Genomic DNA, 20,098 nt, shown 5'->3' with positions numbered 1-20,098 from the left:
GAGCTTTGTACGCAGAAAAGGAAGTCGAGGTCCCATGTGCAGAAAAAGATTTATTTGAATGGGCAGGTGAGCGCAGTATTGCAACACCAAACTCCACCTAAGCTCAAGGACCCAAGGATTCCTATCATCTCATGTGTTATAGGAAACATCACTTTTGGACGTGCATTGCTCGACCTTAGGGCAAGTGTTAACATCTTGCCGGGTTTCTTCTATGACCAATTTGGATTGAAAGAGATGAAACCTACACCTATGACTATTCATCTTGCAGATAGATCGATCAAGATCCCGAGAGGGATACTTGAAGATGTTTTAGTCAAGGTGGAGGATTGTTATTTCCCTGTCGACTTCGTGATATTAGATATGGAGGGAGCTGATAGTCTACGACAGACCCCTATTATTCTTGGTCGCCCCTTTCTAGCTACCGCCAATGCGTGCATTAATTGCCGCACTGGTGCGATGGATGTATCATTCGGAAATACGAAGATGAGGCTGAACATTTTTCGTGCTGCTTTGGGGTCTGCTGTTGAGGAGGCTTCTTTTGAGGTTGATGTCATTCAAGACCTTGTAGAAGCAGAATATGCTTGGTTATTGAGTGATCTACCTCAGAAGAAGGATAAGGAATCACTCGAAGAGGATCACCGAAGATTACTTGAAAATCAGATAGGTGATTTGAGTTGGATCGGGCACTTCGAGCCATTTAGAGGTAGACAGGATGGGAACACAGTGCGCAGTGTCACAGATGACACTATTTTTCATAGAGAGCCCGATTGAGTCTGACTTCATGTCCATTGATCTCATGGACGATGAAGGTTTTTCCAGGGATCCGTCTGGCTGGGGACGTCAAACTTAGCGCTTTATGGGAGGCAACCCATATTCTGTACAATATTATATTCACTTTTAGGATTTGTAGATTTTCTCTGGTTTTATTTTTTGTTTTTTGTTTTTTTTTATGAGTTTCATGTTTTGACATATATACATTGCATTCATTACAGTCATAGAACATGCATTTTTAATTCAGCTTAGGTCATTCTACTCTTTTCCCTCATTTATTTTGTCTCATGTGCATTCACTTAATTTCATATAAGCATGGGGGAGTGCCACTGAGACAGTGTCATTCAAGTATGGGGGAAGGTGTAGTTTGCACACCTTGATATTTCTGTTTACGTTCTTACACATGTTTACACATCTCTCATGAAAAGTAGATTTTTAAAGAAAGAGTTTGAACTTATATGAATGTTATTTTAAATCTGATGTTTTTAGAGGATTTTTAAGCCCCACGAAATTTTTTTCTGACATAGATCTAAAAATTATGGTTGTTTATGTGGATTTCGAAGAAATGATGATAAATACATGTTAGAGTTTATTTTGAATCACAAATATGAATATGCACAGTTCTGTTTTTTAAAAACTAAGCAAATGAACAAAAGCGTAAAAAAAAGAGAGCTCAAAAGAGAAAAAAAAAAGAGCATGTGTTAGGTTGTTTGGATAATTTCACAATCCTTAGTAGATGGAACTTAGATGTAAGTTGAAACTTTTAATTTCATTTCGAAAAGGAGAGTGAAAAACTTTGTGATCCTAAGTAGCTGAGAACAGATACAAGTTGAAATATTTGACTCTCACGTTGCAAAGGTAAATGAAGGAAGTCACTTTTATGTCTTAGTTGATATCTTTTGGTATACATTGAAAAAGTATAGAAGATGTTGACATTGCACAAGGCATAAAAGCAGACCACATGCAAGCTATAAGAGAAGAATGAATACGCAAAAAGAAAAAGCGTGAAAAATGAAAAATCAAGAAAAGAGCTTAAAAAGAAAGAAAAGTTCAGTTCTTAGAAGTGTGATTGAGAAAACCTGTGCAGAAAACACATGAGTGAGGATAAGTAAAAAAAAAAACTTGTTTTTATTAGATTTTCTAAGAATAAAACATAAATAATTGTGATATTTAGAAAAGTGAAAGAAATTCTTTTTCTGTGGTGGTATATAAAAAACTCTAATTATGTTTTGATTTTTTTTGTAACATGAAATATTTGTGAAAACAAAGTCTTTAATTACCTACTACTTATGAGGATGTGTAATATTATGCATACATGACAGAGATGTTTGTGGGTAGCATCACTGCAAACCCTCACGAGACCTTACTCGTCCACTGGGGTAACCCAGGGGTTGAAAGGGCTTGTTGCATGAGCTAAATGCAACCGTGATTCCTACGAAAGTGAGTTAGGTGATAATTTTCATTTCATGCATTTGTCTAGTTTGCTCGAGGACTAGCAAAACATAAGCATGGGGGTATTTGATCATGCATATATTTCAAGGTGAATTAACATTAAAATATGCATGATTTTATGGAAAAATGTTTTTAAAACCCAAGTTTATGCTAGTTTTCATTAAATAAGTTAAAATAATTTCAAAATAGAAAATGTATGAAAAATAGCTTTATTTTTATATTTTTAGGCATATTTTAGTTTTTGGCTTAAATGTAGTAGGTTAGTTTTTAAATAAAATTAGAATAGAGTAGTTTAGTGTAGCTGAGTTTTTTAGCAAATAAGAAATTTCTTTAAACAGTTTTTTTTAATTTTTGAAAAAATAAAACAAACCGGTTCAAACCGGTTTGCACATCTTTAAAAATCGAAAATGGGGGAAAATGAAAATCGTCTCCCCCTTGTGCGCCAGAGCCTTCTCTCCTAATCCTTCTCCTCCACCTTATTCTTCCCTTCTTCTTCCCCTTCTCCCTATTTTTCTCTTCTCTTCTCCGGTGGAGGCTTCTTCAGTCCGACAATGGTGTACGGGAGGGGATCACTTCTCTCCTAACACTTCAGTTTCACGGATAGCACAGTTGTGGAGCAGAAACGATTGCACGACACGGGAAGCACAAGAATAAAAGATTTTTACTTTTCAGTTTAGAATTAGGAATTTAATTGGGTTTGTAAATATCGTTCTTTACGCCCTCTGCGAAGGGTATTCATTTGTTGTAATAGTTAGTTGTTTTTTACCTTTTTGAACAATTTACATTTTAATAATTCGGCAATAAAGGATAGTTTAGAATTGTGTGTTTGAATACGAAATATTCCCGTTCCCTGAGTTCGACTCGGTCTCATCCACTAATGAGAACCGGTTTTTATTATTTGATGTCTGGTTTTCACATGTTTTACATATAAAAATCTTTTCAAAATTACAACGATTTAAAAGAAGACATCACCCCCTTTCGAACCAACCATTTACCCTTTATTTAGATTCTCAATTGATGCCTTTGAAGAATTTGCATCACTTGACCAAACCTTCTCATTCACTTTACCACCCCCACTATCAGAAGAATTGGAGTCACTCTTCTTCGTAACAGCCTTTCTATCAAACACTTTGAGGTCTTGGCCTCCATAACAACCTCTTCCAATGAATCTCACTATCATCGCCCATCTCCTCAAGAATCTGAAAAGGATTGGGATCCACAGGAGCATGATGGCCCTGTTTATGAGGTCATGGCCTTCAATGAACCCTAACTTGTGTCCAATCATCCTTAGGAATTGTTCTTTCCTCTTGATTCACAGAAGCTTTCAGACAAGTCAACCCTGAGTGCAAAGTAGAACCACACATCACACAATAGTGAATATGCCCTTATTAGATTAATTCCACGAATAAAGACCTTCCATTCTCAATCTCCACCTCTAGTTGAGCAATAGGCTTAAAATCTAAGAGAATTTTCACACAAATCCGTGCAAAAGCCAAATGATCTAAAGATAGGATAGCAGTCCACCCCAACCCAAGAATCCCAAAGCATTCTCAACTCAAATGCTTAGCACAAGCCCGACGAGTAAGGGTCCTAGCCTTAGAGTTTTAGGCTCTCGATACGATGACCATTGGTATGGCAGTCAGCATGACCAGGTCTTGGTGTCAGGTGATACCAGTTGTCACGGTCTTTTTCTTCGCGTCTTCTTGATTCGCGCAAAGAGAGAGATTGACGAGTTGTTTGGAATGTGTGTCACACAGCTTGCCTTAGGCTAGCAGTTATATAAGCCTAGTGGAAGTGAGTTTAGAGTTGTGCATATCCCATAAACGCTTAGAACAACGAAATATCGAAAGTGACAGTTGAACGGGTCGATAGAGTAGGACAATGCCAGTTGTCAATGCAGAGCGAGTTCTAGTCGACGAGAGACTAGCATGTCGTCTTCCTATGACAAGCGCATGAACAATCAATGATCAATATAGCTATCTATGCATCCAAATAAGCATCACGGACATTAGAGTGAGCATCGAGTTCTAAAGAGACACCGAACGAAGGGTATATTGCATTTCAACACTTGCGGGCTTCGCGGAGCGCAACGCGTGCCTCGCAAGGAACCCCCGTGATGGAGAAGACCTTTTGGCCACTAACCTAAGTCAGTTGCTAGTTTGACGTAGTGAAGCTCTCTAGCTAAGAAGAATCGTCGCTGCTCAACATGCATTCGTCGAGCCTCTCACAAGAGTGTGGTTTCTTCATGTTATAAATTCAAAAACAATCTCCAACCCGTGAAAAGAACAATAGATTCCAAAGCTCTACGGAGAGCCAATGAATCTTAACCCGAATTGGAACCCTTAAAGATGCTTCCAACTACATCTCAATCCCCGAAATCTAACCGATTTTACACTAATGAGCTCGGGAGCAAGTGAATTATTTTTCTTCATTATTAAGAAAAAAGTCATATCAATATTCTGATAAGTCTACCACAACATTGTCCACACTATCTTAAATAACATACTTTTTTTTAATTCCAGTGATCCTAAGGGCACGTTTGGAAGAGACAAAATCTCTCATAAGAAAATAAAGTTTTGCCTATGAGAGTTTTTTATATGAGAAGGTTTTAAAAAAAAAAAGTTCGCTTGTTTATGTGGCATTAGAAAAACAAAGTGGAAAAAATGTGAAAAAATAAGAGAGAGGAAGAGGGTGATAATATTGACAACATTGGTTGTGGGCTCTGTGACAAATATCATGAGATTTATAAAAATCTCGGCAATATAAAACGGCAATTTCTTACGAGATTTTCAAACCGTGACAAATATCACAATATTTATATTTTTAAAAGATATTCATCATGAAAACCCCCAAGATTTTTATTTTTAAATTGTTTTATTTATATTTTCTTATATAAAAATAAATTTTTAATTTTTAATTTATTTTTATTCCCAAGATTTTGTCGAAAAAATTCAAGATTTATGAAAAAAATTCAATATCTCCGCAGTTTTTTTCTTGCCTAGATTTTTGCCGGTTTTTTTTTGTCACTATGGTTGTGGGTACCACACAACTCACAACCCTTGAACCCTTATCTGCAAAAGTTCCAATCAAACACAACCATGTCATCAGACGGTATCTGCAGGCATCCTGGGTTTCATTTCAAGCCACAACCCTGCTTGTGGTTGCGGCATCAGCTTCATTTCCATTTTTATTCGTCATATTGTTAATAGACACCCCCAAACGCAAAAACAAGGAAGATCACATAGGCAGAGAGTGACCAGAAGGGAAGCAGAGATCGCCATGGCAGCCAAGCTAACCACCCCCAATGCTGTCATGGCATCCATCCCCCAATTCCATGGACTTAGAGCCAGGTGCAGTGCCGAGACCCTGGTAAGTGCTTCCTTGTCTGCTTATTTGCATTCTTGCCTTTTGGAAAGAGCTGCCAAGTTCTTGTTTAGGCGAAGGAAGTATGACTGTTTTACCAATAGTTCAGACTCAATCGAGGGATGGTTCGGCTTATATTTTCACTAGTATAATTTCCATTAGAGATGGGCAAATCTTCTTGTCCGTAGATTTATTCAATGCTGGAATCCATCCGTCTATTAATGTGGATAATTCCATCTCTAGAGTAGGGAATCTCTTATGATAACTTTTTTACATTTAACCATAGACTGCCCCCATTAGACAAGCTTAGCATGTTTGAGCTTGAAGTTTCTTTTGAGGCTCAGTTAGTATCCAGTCATCCAGCTGGGCCTTGGCCTGGCTCAACAAACACCACGGTAGCTAAATCATGATGCACAACAATTGTACAAAGCACCCTTAATCCAATTCCCAGCAACTGCTACTAAACTTCACCTAGATTCGCCTATTAAATTGGTAGAGCTAGACTTTTATGCTTCTCAATTCATCCTTGATGCACACTTAGAATTTTCTAAATCTTTATGTTTGAAACCAAGTTGGAATCTCAACTCAGTTTTACTCTAGTATAGCAGCTATTTGCATCAAACTCGCCGAGACCACCGGCAACTCCTCGGCAGGATCGCAGTGAGACCAAGCCTTTCAGGCCTTTGTGAGAACACATGTTTCAGCACAACACATCAAGCATTTGGCCAGCTGAAAGCCCAACCAGCATCACCATCCATAGTTGCAGCCAGGGTAATAACCGTTCAAACTAACTTTTCTTCTTGCAAAAATCCAGGCATTGCCCCAAACAGTTGCTTACAAGGGAAAAGGTGCACTCGGAGCCAGGTGTGGCGACTTCATTGGCTCACCTACAAACTTGGTAAGAATCCAGGCATTACCCCAAACAGTTGCTTTCATCTGTGTTCCAAGAATGAGTCCACTGGCATCTGAATCTTTTTTTTTTTACTCCGAGAAGCCACCCCAGGCGCAGATACCTAGCTGCACTGGCTCAGTCTGCCATACTTACAGTCTCTATCCATGTCGGCATAAAACTCGGGTTACCCCTCGACCACAGGGAGTTGCCAAGCTTCGGCTTACACGGGAGTGACTCCCATGGGGTTTGAACTTAGACTGCCCATCAAATGGTCTAGGCCTAATCCCACTACAACAAACCCCTTGGGTCTACTGGAGGCTAATTTGTTTTTTTCTCGCTTCATGTCAAACAGATCATGGTAACATCAACAACCTTGATGCTCTTTGCCGGACGGTTTGGGTTGGCCCCATCAGCAAACAGGAAGGCCACAGCCGGATTGAAGCTTGTTGCCAGGGACTCTGGTCTTCAAACTGGGGACCCTGCAGGGTTCACTGGGACCGACACCCTTGCATGTGGGGTTGTTGGCCACATAATTGGGGTTGGAGTCGTCCTTGGTCTCAAGAACTTGGGTGTAATCTAACAACCATGAAGTGTATTTTCACCTACTTATCTTCTTCTATCATCCTGTTGAAATATCAAATCTGTTTGCTGATGGAACCCAAGTTCATGATGTTCAACCCAAACAGGGACTGTGTTTGCACCGCATATATAATCAGAGCTCATGATGTTCATAAATGAAAAAGTGTGAGTGATGGAATTTGCAACTGGACAAGCTTTTCTGGAGTATGTGGATTAGGGCTGGTAAACGAGACGAATGAATGGATCATTCTTGTGGTGAGCCAAGCCCAATTCAAGCTCACAAAGAGCCTGAGTTAAACAAGTCGAGTTCGAGCTGACTTGTTTATAAAAAAAAATGCATTGGTTTTGGAGCCAGAAGAAACAGAATTACAAAAAAATACATTTTAGAGATGGCCTATTGGAAACCAAGTTCCCCCTTTCTAATCAAGCAACGTTGATCATCAGCTAAACATGGCAAGCAAGTTCCAAGGGGCAGGCTTTCTTCTGAGATGGCCTATTCGAAAGAGAATCCAGTGCCTCTTGGTTGCACTAAATAGGATGAACAGTCCTCCATTGATATCTTTGCTTCAGAACAAAACAATTAGACTTTGGATAGATCGATGGATAGGGAAAAAAGTCATGGTGGTAGACGAGTAGGAATCACCCACCAAAAGTCCCTAAGAGGTCTTCTTTTTTATTGATGACCGTGAAAGTGGACGATACATCTTTGCTATATGCAAAGTCAAAACATAGCTACATGCTCCAAATGTCTCTCATAAGCATATTCTACAACAATGAGCCACTATATAATATCAACAATTGCCATAAAGTCAGACCAGAGATGCTCTCTCTTAAACTCGCAATAGGGCTCTAATTGGATTTGCATCAAGAGAAACCATAAATTCTATATACAATAGAGATATATGAGAGAGGTCTAACTTGACATTTTTAGCATTTTCAATTTCTTAAGAAATACATACCAGAATCGTTTTAATTCTTACATTTTGGCACCTAACAAGCATCATTACAAGTTGTTTCTTACCATGGTATCCCATGAATCACATCAAGGCATGGAGTTCACCCCCAACAAGTGAGTCACCACTATTAGGACCCACGCTCTGCCAAGCATGTACCCCCAAAAAGGAAACCAATGCTATGGAGATACCAGAACATCTTCGCCCAAATTGTGTATTGCAACCATTCAAAAGACAGAACACTGATCTGTCTGAATGGCACTTTATCCAACAGCAAACTATGACTAGCCCAGTTTGGACAGCAGATAGAGGACATAAAACAAAGAATACACCAGGGATGAACGTTAAAATCCAAAGTAGTGTGGGGGATGGAGGCAGGAATCAACTTACTCTTAAACCCGTGCAATATTGCATCAGTCTCTTTTGAGAAAATTACTATTATACTTATATATATATATATATATATATTCTTAACACTAACATAAAATTCTTTAATCCAATCTCTCATCTCTTCTTCCATTCCTCCTAAGGAGTCGGGTTCTCTCATTTCATTTCTCTTTTTGTTCCAACGGTGAAAGTAGCAACGGCAGAAGGACAAAAAATAGCCACACGGAGAATGAACGAAAAATGAAAGTTAAAATAAAAACCCATGCACAAATAGAAGCGTGAACGAAAGCAAAATTTTGAGATAGGCCCTGGTGGAGACCTTGTCCTCCAGCCCCAGCCCAGTCCACTGCCATCCCTACTCACTTTGGGGTAAGTGGTGTATCATCCACTTAGTATTTTTTTTGGGTCACCAAAGAGAGAAGAGGTGGCAGTATCTCGCTGATAACACGCATCAAACCCAAGAAAGACTCACCGACCTTTCTACCCCACGGCTTGCTACCTTCAACAGCACATATAAATGGGCTTTCAAGAAAACTAAAATTGAAAGGCAATTTGAGGTTAAAATAAAACCCCACAACTGTTCCATTAGAATTTGAGCTTGCAACGTCCCAACACATGGTGAAATGCACTAAATGTTCCAATCAGAGAGGCACAGATATTCTGAACAAAGATCGACTCAAATCATTGCCAATTCTAATTCTGAAGGCAAGGTTATTTTACAAGTTCGACAAAGCATTTTATGAGGCGGACGTCAACGAAGACACAAACGACCCTGCTTGTTTAACATCCATAACGCAGATGAGAACTAGAACGACCCGAAATACAAAGACTTTGTTAAAATACAGCCTAAACATGGAAGCTTGGATAATTCTAATTTGTTTACAAATTTGGAAATTTGGCATTTTTAAAAACTGAGGATTTAAACTGACCATTCTAAACCATTTGGTTAGAATCGATTCAAGCTTGTTTATGATTTAGGATAACAACCCAAATAATTGAGAAATATACATAAAAGGAACCGTAGAACTTGATAGAAAAAAAGGATTAAAATAAATTAAGGTAAGATGGATGATACAATATGTCACAAATAAAAAAAATGGCATGCAACAATAGGCAATACAAGAAGCAAGATCGGGAATCTTCTTGTCGCTCAATAGCTGCAGAAAACGGTATCATCGGAGACTCGCAGTTCGCTACCAGGAGACAGAGAGAGAGCATGGATAAATCAATATCCAAATACAAATGGCAAACCATCAAAAAAACTAAAAATTCGAAATGTGCAAAGAACTTAAATCCATAAATACAACTATCAATTCTCTAACCCCTCAAAAAAAAAAAAAACAATCACTTTAATCTCATAATCGAGAGAGAGCTGAGCTGCCAAGAAAATGATAAGATAAGATAAGAAACGTTAGCTCCGACGTCGGTTGGTAAAAAAAAAGAGAACTTTTAAAATGAGAGACAACTCAACTGCAGAAAAAAATTCTGTTTAAAAATAAAATCAAATTTTAAAATGGAAGACTTGAAGTCGCTTCTCTTGAAAAACAAATTGAGTCAATCAGACAGAAAAACCAATTAACAATTCCCTGTGTGGACAAATCTGAGAAGGCAAAAAGATCCTCGTCTAAGGCTTGCCATGTCATACACTTTCGAACTACAATCTTAACCTGTGCCTCGATTGACAGATGTGATAACTGAAAAATCACTCTTGTCACCAGCAACTAAATGATTTGCATCAATGAAATGATGAACCATTACAATAAGACGTGACAAAAAAATGGAACTCCAATGTCTAAAGGTAGATGCAATTAACCATCGGTTAATGCAATTGCAAGACCAATGCATGGATTCAAGATTAGTATTCAGTGAAATAAGAAGCCCACAAATCAAAACTTGGAACAGGGCATTTCGCTGTTATTTGACAAGGGGAAAGAGGGTGGTGGTGATGGTGGTGGTGAGATGGGTAGTGGGAAGTGTAAAAATAAATTTTTTTGATAGGAAAGATTTCTCCTCGGCTCCAATGAAGGAATGTTTCCTATAAAAAAATGTAGTTTTTAAAAACTCTCAGCTAAAAAGTCTGTCAATTGAAAGGACCGGAGTAAGAATTTTCCATTTTGCATACATTTAATATATCTTTCTCTTCCAAAAGGTCAGAGAAATTGAGCACCACCAATCACAAATGAAATGACCAAGATGACCTGTACAGCTAAACAGAAGCAATACAAGAGACGAATAGTAGATAACAAAGCTAGAGAGTGGCGTTTATAAACAAAATATCAAAAGTTCCAGTGCAAAGGACGTATGCAGAATGAGCAAAATAGATTCTGACAAAAGAAATGTAGACAGGGAAAAAGTAACAAAAAACTCGTCATAGCAAGTAATCTGTGTCGCAAAACTGTCTATCAATCTCTGCCTGTTTTACGAGATGCCAAGCTACCATTTAAGAATCAAGGCATCAGATACCGCAGGCACAAAATAGGATTAAAAAAATCAAAATATAGGTGATAATGAAGAAAAACAATTTATTAAGTGAAGAAAACCCATAATTACGCACCATATGGGAATGTGGCAAATAAACCCAATAATTTAACAAACTTGAGAAAAAACATAGCAAGGTGCAGTTACACCAACCATATTTAAATAAAAATGAGTTTACTTTTAATCAAACGTTACATTTTCTAATTGCTGGTAATAAACAAATTTTAAAACATGTTCTCATGACTGCATGTAGGTTTTTTAAGATACTAAGTAAAAAGGGACCACAAAATAACAAATTTTCATTACATGAAAGTTTGTATCTTTATGACAAGAAAAACATTATCTGAGAACTAGAACAAAATATGTTAGACTAGGTTGAAGCAGTTAACAGGAAAATCAAAACAGTAGTAGCCATAATCTGAAAACTATAACAGATAAAAGTAAGCAAAGAGAAAAGATTTTCTGTGCAACCTCAGCCGAAAGATGGTGAAAGGTTAATGAATAATCATTGTCACGCTCAGTAACAAACTTCGATATCATCATTGATTGCACCAACAACAAATATCAGACAGAAGAAACATTTAGAAGTAGTTGGCTGAAACCATTTATCGCCCCAACAAATAAAACTTTCGATCCAACGCAAATTTTAAATAAAATGCGCGCACCCAGAGAGACCCTTCGTAATCCAACGGAAGCAAGATAAAGAAATTAACAAACAGAGAGAGATCAGATGGTAGTGCATGTTATAGATTCATCACTCTGTTACAGATTTGATTGGGTTTATCCATCATCACATCTCCCCAATTCAGTACCCCAATTTGAAAAAAGATTTATCATAGGAAATGATGTGACTCGCACAAAGAAACAGAACAGAAGGGCGAATCGAAGTAAAAGAAGGAAACAGGGTAACACTTTCAAATGTACAGAACATAGGGTAAGATTTTCAAATTTTACAGAAGAAAACTAGCAGAAGCATAATCTTTTCCAACCAAAAACCAAATTTTTTTATGAAAACCGTACTTATTGAGAGAGAGGGAGAGAGATCAGATACAGTGTCGATCACCATTATCGCATCGAGGATGCAAGTAAGTCTGGGGCGACATCAAATATCATCATCTTCAACACCCACATCAGATAGAGAAGGATGAGAATGAAAGGAAATGAAAAATAGGATGCAAAACCCGTCTAGGGTTAGGATCAGGGATAGGGCAGACTACGGAGAGAAGGGAGAAAGGAGAAAGAGGGGATGAGAGCAATGTGTGAGCAAAGCGATCAATAAATAGGGGTTGTGGGGATTTAGGGTTTAGGGTTGGTTGGGGTACGTAAACGGATCGGTTCGGATTGTAACATATCCGGATTTGAAAAGCATGTTAGATTCTGCATCTATTTCCAAATTAAATTCTGAATCCAAACTTTTATGGGATGTGCTAAATTAAAGAGAGAGGAGAAGAAAAAGGTTTTTACAAAATAAATTGGGTTAATTTACATTGAAATATATGGCTCAGTTTGGAAACTGGTCATCACATGGAGTTTACCAATTGAAAAAGTGGCAGCTAGGTATCAACTTGGTTTGGACTTAAGTAGAACCAGAACTGATTTAAGATATCGATATCGTGTTTGAATCTAGGTTCAATCAGATCCACTATAAGAAAAATCATACTCGGATCCTATAAAGATTGCATGAACCAAACCCAAATCATACCCGACAAATTTATATTTTTTACCCTGTTTAGGTTGAAAAATTACCGATCTTAGTCGAAACCCAAGTCGAATTCGAGTCTGGTATGAAAGTTCACAAGCCATACTCTACTCCATACATGTCCAACCCTGAATTTTATTTGAACCTTCTTATTTATCACCAAACCCTAACCCTAAAGGGTTTGGTATGGGTCGAGTTAGGTTCAAACCCGGCCCATTGACATCCTTGCATCTAGAAAGTGTCAGATATCAATTACATTCTTTATAGTAAATTGGAAGGAGAGAGGGCCTCGCTTCACCTTCAAATGCTTAAATACCCACCTTAAGGTATTTTTTTGCATCTTATGTTACTTAGAATCACACCTAAAAACAAAAACAAAAAAAAACAATCAAATATAAAAATAAAACTTTTTTGACAGAGAACCTCAAAAGCAAGCCTCATAAAAGTGAATTAAAAAAGAACTCAAAATTGAGACTTAAAAGTCTCTCATACAATTTTGAAAGTGGATCTCTATTGAACAATATTTTTACTTTTCAAAAACTCAATCAAACGTTAGGAAAGTTATCATTTTTTCTTTCCTACTTGCATTTTTTCCTACCATTTTCTTGCTTTAAACAAAGAGAGATTAAAAAATTTTATTGAAAATTATCAAAGTAAAAAATATAGCCTATATCAAAAGTTACTTAAAGTTAAATTGTGCATATTCAAAGTTACCTCTCCCGTAAATGGAGCGTGTATCAGGTATTATTTCTTTTTTTTCTTATATATATATATACATATCAAACTAATTAACTTTGAATTCTATGACCACCCTGTTGATTTGAATTGAAGGATGTCTTTTTATTGACCCGTCTGTGAGGACGGGCCGCTGTTCTAGTGTTGTTTAAGTGTAAAAGATAAACGGCTCACCTCAGGCCTAGTTTCAAGTCAAAATCTAATTTAGACTTTATAAAAAGATCTTTACCTGGTTGTGAAGTAGGGCCATGTTGTATTGGATTTGCCAAAATTAGCCAAAATCTATTAGTTTTTAGATGAAAGGAGTAAAAATGTCAGGTTAGGTTTGTTTATGATCCAGCTTTGACTTGGATCTCACAAAAAGGTCTATATCCAAATAAGAAATAAAACCCTACTATGGTAGACATGTTGAATATAGGTAAAATCTATTATTTTTCAAGTGAAAAGGACAAACAGGCCATGTTAGGCTTAGCTCCAAATCCTTTTTTTGGGCTTATCCCTCGACCCAAGGAGTCGCCAAGCTTCGGCTTACGCAGGGGGTGACACCCATGAGATTTGAGCCTAGACTGCACGTCAAGCGGCCTAGGCCCTGCCCAACATTGCCAAACCCCTTGGGTCTGCTTGGCTCCAAATCTTGATTTGATTTGGATATTAAAAAAAAGATTGAGATTTTGTTCAGACATGCGGTCTCACTGTACTAGATGGTATGAAAACTGATGAACCTCTTATTGTTTAAGTGAGACAAACAAGTTAGGTTAAGTTTAGTTTCAGTTTAAAAATTTTAAATTTGATCTGGATCTCACATAAAGTATCCATGTGGGTTAAAAAAGACAGTCCTCCTGATACACTAGGTCCTTTGAGAAAGTTGGGGGTCAATACCTCATCACCCTAGGCATTTTCTAATTTTTTTTTCGATGAAAGAAAGTTGGGGTTGTAAGGTGGTAGCCATAAGAGAATCGTTGGGAGGCCACCCCAACAATCACTTACTCTCTCCCAATAGGCGTATCTTTTGGGCAAAAGGAATTTCTTCCAGGAATGTGTCTCGTTCCAACCCCTTACAGTTTACAAGAAAGGCTCTATAGAACTAGGATAGCAAGATACATGCATGTTGAGGAAATCAGTGCACATGCATATAGCTTTTTGGGGTTTACAGAGAACTACTGCAAGTAAGAGGGTTGTGAAAAAGTTCAGATTATCCTTGGCGATTTCGAGCGTAACAGTGTACGCTTTAGCTCACCAAATATGCACTTCCACACCTAATTGGATATAATCAAATCCAAATTAAATTGTATTAGTAACCAAATTCAATTCATCACGAAAAACTATTTTATATTATATCATGATGATCTGGCTTAATAAGATATGATGAATTTAATAAAGATTCATTTAGATCAGGTCTCGTGAAATTGGGAGGATTGATGACTCAGTTTTGAAAATGATGAATCCATTTTTTGTAAAATTAATCCAATGATAGATCATAATAGATCTAGTGAATATTGTATGGATCTATTTACACCAAATTAGATTTATTTGGGAAGTGGTTGGAGTTAGAAGATCTGATCAGACTTGTTTGAATCATGCATCTCATATAGAATCGATTTAGATTCAGTATATTGGTTTAAACCTGATGGATTGTATGACTAAATCAGTTTGAATACAGCCCAACTTGTTGTAATTGGATCAGAATCATGTCAAGTTTACTTAGACCTATTCTTATTATTCAATCGGGATAGACTCTTAATGAATTACTCAACGTTGTATGAACTCGATCAAATTCAATCAAATTGGATTGGATTTGAAAAAATTCAATTGGGACAATTTGATCCAGTTAAACCAGTTTTCGGTCGAATTAGACCAAATATAATCAATTGTTTAAAGATTAGATCTTCTTGGCTTAAACTAAATGGACCAAAGTTCAGATCAATCCTCATAAACCATACATATTGGTTGGTTTAAGTCAATAATAATTAAGCTTGACTGAATGAGTTAAATCTCATGTGTTTATTAATGAGAATTAAAAACTGAAATTTTGGCTTAAACCCATGCAATATATTTAAGATCCATGTTAAAGATGGATCCAGATAAGCATAATAGAATTATGGAATGTTTCACTTTCCTATGTGCTATAGATTGCCTTGGTTAATTTTTATATTAGATAAAAAGACTATCCAGTTGGATATGAACCCATGTTCACAATATGATATTCAGGATTGCTTTATGTCATTGCATGTTTTAATTAAACATGTTTTACATGTTTTGTTGAATATGCTTTATTGGTAATCCATGTTTAGATCTTATTGATACATGAATTCAGTTTAATCAAGATTTTATGGTGGATTTGAATAACGTAAAACTTGATAAGTTTTGAGTCTAAGTATGTCTGAATTATAATTTAGACCACAGTCAAGTCATATTGACCCATAATTAAGTATATGAATGAACTCGATATATAATCAATTTGAATTCATATAATTGCACAATTATATACTTGTATCAAGCCGATTTTGAATATTTTGATAATATCTTAAGTTGATGTAGATATGAAAAATTTATAATATCTTAATGAGATTCAAAAATATCTTGAGGGTTATGTGTTATGAATAGTTCATAATTTGTTAAAGAATTATATCATGCATATGAATAGTTGGGTGTTGGATATTTTTTTATCTATATAAATAATGAATTTACACTATAGTGAAATCAAATATATAACCCATGGTTTTGCTTAAGCTTTTTAGCCTTGCATAAAATTCAAATTTTAACTTAATGATAACATCTCAAGTGAATTTAATGACTCATGTAAATTTATTAGAATGAGTATGCTAATAACATGGGTTTGGACTATAGTCAAATCCTGCATGACTCATAATCGAATGCATAACCAAGTAGATATGTTTTATGTCTGGATATGGTATTATATCTATACGACTTAGATGGTATTCATATGAATTTAGTCAATATTTAAGTTCTGAATGATATATGGATATTTAGGTTGATGAGAATGTCTCAAGACAGATTTGGATATGAATTGAATCAAAAGAACTTGTTCTTAGATCAATATATGGATCTAAAGGTTCATGTGTTTATTTGATATGTCAAAAATGAGTTTGTAACTTTTTTGATATAATCATTGTGTTGAGATGAAAATGAATCTCCTGTCAAGTTTGGATACAATTCATATCAAACTGATTAAAGAACTTGTTCTTTATCCTAAGAAATAATAAATGTATTTGGCATGTGATGTTTTACATTGATAAAGTTATATGCATGAGAAAAGTGAAAGCACAATTAAGTTTTGTTTTTATGTGAATAATAATGATAAATAATCATCATGGATAAAACTCCTTAAATGGTTTGTGAAAAGTTATTTGAATATCATAAGGCTAATGCATTGTGTATAATATGAATTGGATAGACCAATTCATGATGATTTGGATATGGATATATATATATATATATATATATATATATATATATATATATATATCAATCCAAAATGATAAGGAGGTGATAAAGCGTGATAAAAACATATTTTGTATGTATGTGGTGAATGCGCACAATAATGATTTTTCATTGTTTTTAAATCATGCACGTGGATAGTTGGAGTGGTATATATTTGTTATGGATCCATGCAAGTCATAAATATTTTTCACTAATGTGCATGTAACCACTATCTGTAAGTTTGGATATGACTTAGTATAGATTATGTGCAATGTTGGCACAAGATGTCGAAAGGTCATGGAAGAGTCATAAGAGACCCCAGTTGACGAAATTTGCACATATAAGCTTGTATGAGATAAGACAATAATATGTGATGTAAGAGCAAAAGAATGCCGAAAAATTATCATGGTGGTACTCTAGAAAAGAGTTTATGCTTGTTTGCTCTACTAAAATGCATAAGTTTGATACATTATTTGCTCTAAGGGTTGTAATAAAAGGATGATTGAAAATTTCATATATTTATGTGAAATAGACATGACTCAGATCATGACGGTGAAATGTGTAGACACCAAAAATTTTATGATGCCCAAACGCTAATGCTTTTCAAGATAAGTGTGCAGGTTGAAGAATCGGGCCCCCTCCCACTAGATGGCAGAACAAGCATCGATGTATATTACTGGGCGACAAAACTAGGAACGTTGTCCATTGTTGGATGGCAGAACAATGAGTGTTATATGCTAGGAGATGACACAGTCAGTCTGTCATCCGTTATACCAAACATGTGTGGATATGCCTGAACTTATCCCTATCTGATTTCTTGTACCAAACATGTGTGGATATGCCTAAACTTATCCCTATGTGATTTCAACAGCCTAGTACGTCTCCCAAGACAGAAGAACTCTTCTTTGGATGAGTTTTCGTATGAGAAAAATTCTTCCAGACGAGTGTGTTGAACTCTATAAATAGGTTATCACCCCTATATCCTAGAGCATCTGGAAATCTCATATCTAGAAATCATACCTACGTGCTTGCCCTACGATAACATGTCTACTTCAACCTTGCCGATGTGATGTCTATAAGTTATTGAAGAACATACATACCTACTCGAAGGTGCTAACAAACAGAAGAACGAGCTTGAACGATTGAATAGACCTCTTGAGTTCAAAAAAGGTATTTTTCCTAGACCGTTAATTTATTTATTTCAGTTTTATCTAATCTTTGAATTAGGTATTTATCTACACTTATATATTTTGATTTGCATATTGGAATTCACGGTGTTGCTATTAGAGCTACAAAGATTGAGAAAATATGCCTTGTCTTTACCTTCCCATCAGGCGGAGGACGATCGGAGTTTGTAACAACATCCCCTACGATTTCAATGAATCCAGGTAAGTCCCATCTTTCTAACATTAAAATTTTATTCATAGCAAAATACTAGCAAAAAGATCGCATGATGTCATAAAAAATCTATAGTATATGTGAATAAGTTTCAATCCTTAATATGCATGTTAACATAAAAACTCATATATCTTAAAGATAGTTATTCTCAATATATTATAAAAATTCTGTTTTATGCATAGTATGACAAGTCTCAGATGAGTATAAATTTTTATATGTTCATGAGAGCTACATTGATGATAATTAGTGTAACAACTAATATCATAGATAATTTCATGGCATGTAAATTATGTCTCACATTTAACCCTTTGTTTAGTACATGATGAAAATGATAGCAACGGATTAATTACTTCCATGAGATATGAAAGTTGTTTGAAAACAAATGGCCTTTAAGGCATGAGAGTGAGAAGACTCAAATATTTATAAAAGCCTTATAAAGAATGAAATAACGGTTGATTATGTTCCTTCATGTGACAAGTCTGTCACTGGGGATGTTTTTACTAGACATGTGAGTCAGATGACACTTATGTATGTCAAAGTAAAGAGTGAATAAGTTCAGTGTGAATAAAATATCACTCAAAAATATGTATGCAAAAAGTACAGAAATACAAGGTGTGTATGCAAAGTTCCTGTTGAGAACAAGCATGAAAACACACGATATCCCATGTGGCCAAGTGAGAGATATAAGGTAGTGGCCATAAGAGGACCCGTTGGGAGGCCACCCCAATGGTCACTCACTCTCTTCCAATAATCGTGTCTTTTGGGCTGAAGGGATTTCTCTAAGAACGTGTCCTCATTCCAACCCCTTACAGGTTTACAGGAAAGGCTCTATAAAACCAAGGTAGCAAGAGACATGCAAGCTAAGGAAGTCAGTGCACATGAATACAGCTTTCTGGGGTTTACACTAAGTAAGAGGGTTGTCAAAAAGTAGACCCCTACCAGTTATACAACCATATCATTTGGGGTTCGAACTTGCAACGTCCCAATAGAAGGTGATGTGCACTACCTACTCCTGCCAGAGAGCTCCTGTTGGTAGTTTTTTCTGAACTTATCTTTTAATAAAACTAAGTTTCTTCCTTAACAAAAAAGTGAAATGGATAAATTGGATATGTTAAGCTTGATTTGAACCAAGAATTTAGTCATATTTATTGATTAGATCTGAATCGATATCGTACCAAAGCTGAATCTTGATATCTTGATGCAAGCATAAACACAAGGCCTTGAATAATATTCAGTCTAAGCCAAGCTGCAAAAGACGTGCACTTCAAGTAACGAACTTGCAAATTTCTTCGGCTTGAAGGCCTTAAACCAACCCACCTTCGGTTTAAGGTGCGTGTAGCCGGTGTGTCGAGTATCCTTTTTTTGTTGGTTATCCAACACCACCAGTCCCCCCTGCCCACTTGAGAGTACACCCAGCTTCAACCTTGCAGCAAGGGACGCCACCCGTGGGTTCAAACCTACCAGACCCACTTTTCCAAATCTTGTTCTGAGATTCCAGCAATTTGATAGTTGGACAGCTCTCCTGTATACAATTAAGGCATGACTAATCCTACTAATGGGGGCTCTCAGCTTGTTTGGTAGGAGCTGTTAGTGGATGTCACCATGTGTTTGGATGTTACAAGTTCAAAACCCAATGGTATGTTTAACCCCAGCTTGCCTTGACCTAGTTATAAAAAACTTTCGTTGTGGTTCTTGCAGTTGATGTCTTGGCAGTTACCCACGTCTTACCTTAAGTTATGGACATTCACACACAATGTTGTTCATCCAATTCCATGGGTGTCTCGTGCAGTTGTAGAGATTTACACAGTTAAAATTCGGATAGGATGTGGCCAGTACCATATTAGGCTAGTCCAGCTGATTCAAATTCGAATTTGGATGGTGAAAAGCTCTTACCAGATCTGATTTTTTAAAGTAAATGGATTTGAATATCATCAAATTTGGATATTTGTC

The 20,098-nt window shown here is 36.4% G+C and overlaps 1 protein-coding gene and 3 non-coding genes across 4 annotated transcripts; 1 reads left to right on the top strand and 3 right to left on the bottom strand.

Annotated features, from left to right (window-relative positions):
• Positions 1 to 5,418: 5,418 nt before the first annotated feature.
• On the top strand, positions 5,419 to 7,118 carry LOC149834359 (photosystem I reaction center subunit psaK, chloroplastic-like). Its single transcript, XM_090011354.1, has 3 exons — positions 5,419 to 5,592; positions 6,401 to 6,484; positions 6,831 to 7,118. Exons 1-3 carry the CDS (start codon positions 5,503 to 5,505, stop codon positions 7,056 to 7,058), a joined length of 402 nt encoding a protein of 133 aa, XP_089867480.1. The 5' UTR covers positions 5,419 to 5,502; the 3' UTR covers positions 7,059 to 7,118.
• A 4,222-nt stretch (positions 7,119 to 11,340) lies between these two features.
• On the bottom strand, positions 11,341 to 11,426 carry LOC149834358 (small nucleolar RNA Z196/R39/R59 family). The gene has a single exon (XR_016432912.1). It is a non-coding gene; the product is annotated as a small nucleolar RNA Z196/R39/R59 family (small nucleolar RNA).
• Positions 11,427 to 11,595: 169 nt separating this feature from the next.
• LOC149834357 (small nucleolar RNA Z195/SNORD33/SNORD32 family) lies at positions 11,596 to 11,676 on the bottom strand. The gene has a single exon (XR_016432910.1). It is a non-coding gene; the product is annotated as a small nucleolar RNA Z195/SNORD33/SNORD32 family (small nucleolar RNA).
• A 238-nt stretch (positions 11,677 to 11,914) lies between these two features.
• On the bottom strand, positions 11,915 to 11,995 carry LOC149834356 (small nucleolar RNA U31b). Its single transcript, XR_016432916.1, has one exon. It is a non-coding gene; the product is annotated as a small nucleolar RNA U31b (small nucleolar RNA).
• Between the last annotated feature and the right edge of the window lie 8,103 nt (positions 11,996 to 20,098).

The sequence above is a fragment of the Nuphar pumila genome, chromosome 6, assembly GCF_984573655.1.
Source record: "Nuphar pumila chromosome 6, dmNupPumi1.hap1.1, whole genome shotgun sequence".
NCBI classification, from domain to species: Eukaryota; Viridiplantae; Streptophyta; class Magnoliopsida; order Nymphaeales; family Nymphaeaceae; genus Nuphar; species Nuphar pumila.
This window is presented reverse-complemented; position numbering and strand designations above follow the sequence as displayed.

Excerpts from the sequence above, each read along its gene's own strand:
- LOC149834359 (XM_090011354.1), top strand. The coding sequence starts at position 5,503 with ATGGCAGCCAAGCTAACCACCCCCAATGCTGTCATGGCATCCATCCCC. Across the intron at positions 5,593-6,400 it reads GGTGCAGTGCCGAGACCCTG|GCATTGCCCCAAACAGTTGC; the intron begins GTAAGTGCTTCC and ends GCAAAAATCCAG. Across the intron at positions 6,485-6,830 it reads TTGGCTCACCTACAAACTTG|ATCATGGTAACATCAACAAC; the intron begins GTAAGAATCCAG and ends CATGTCAAACAG.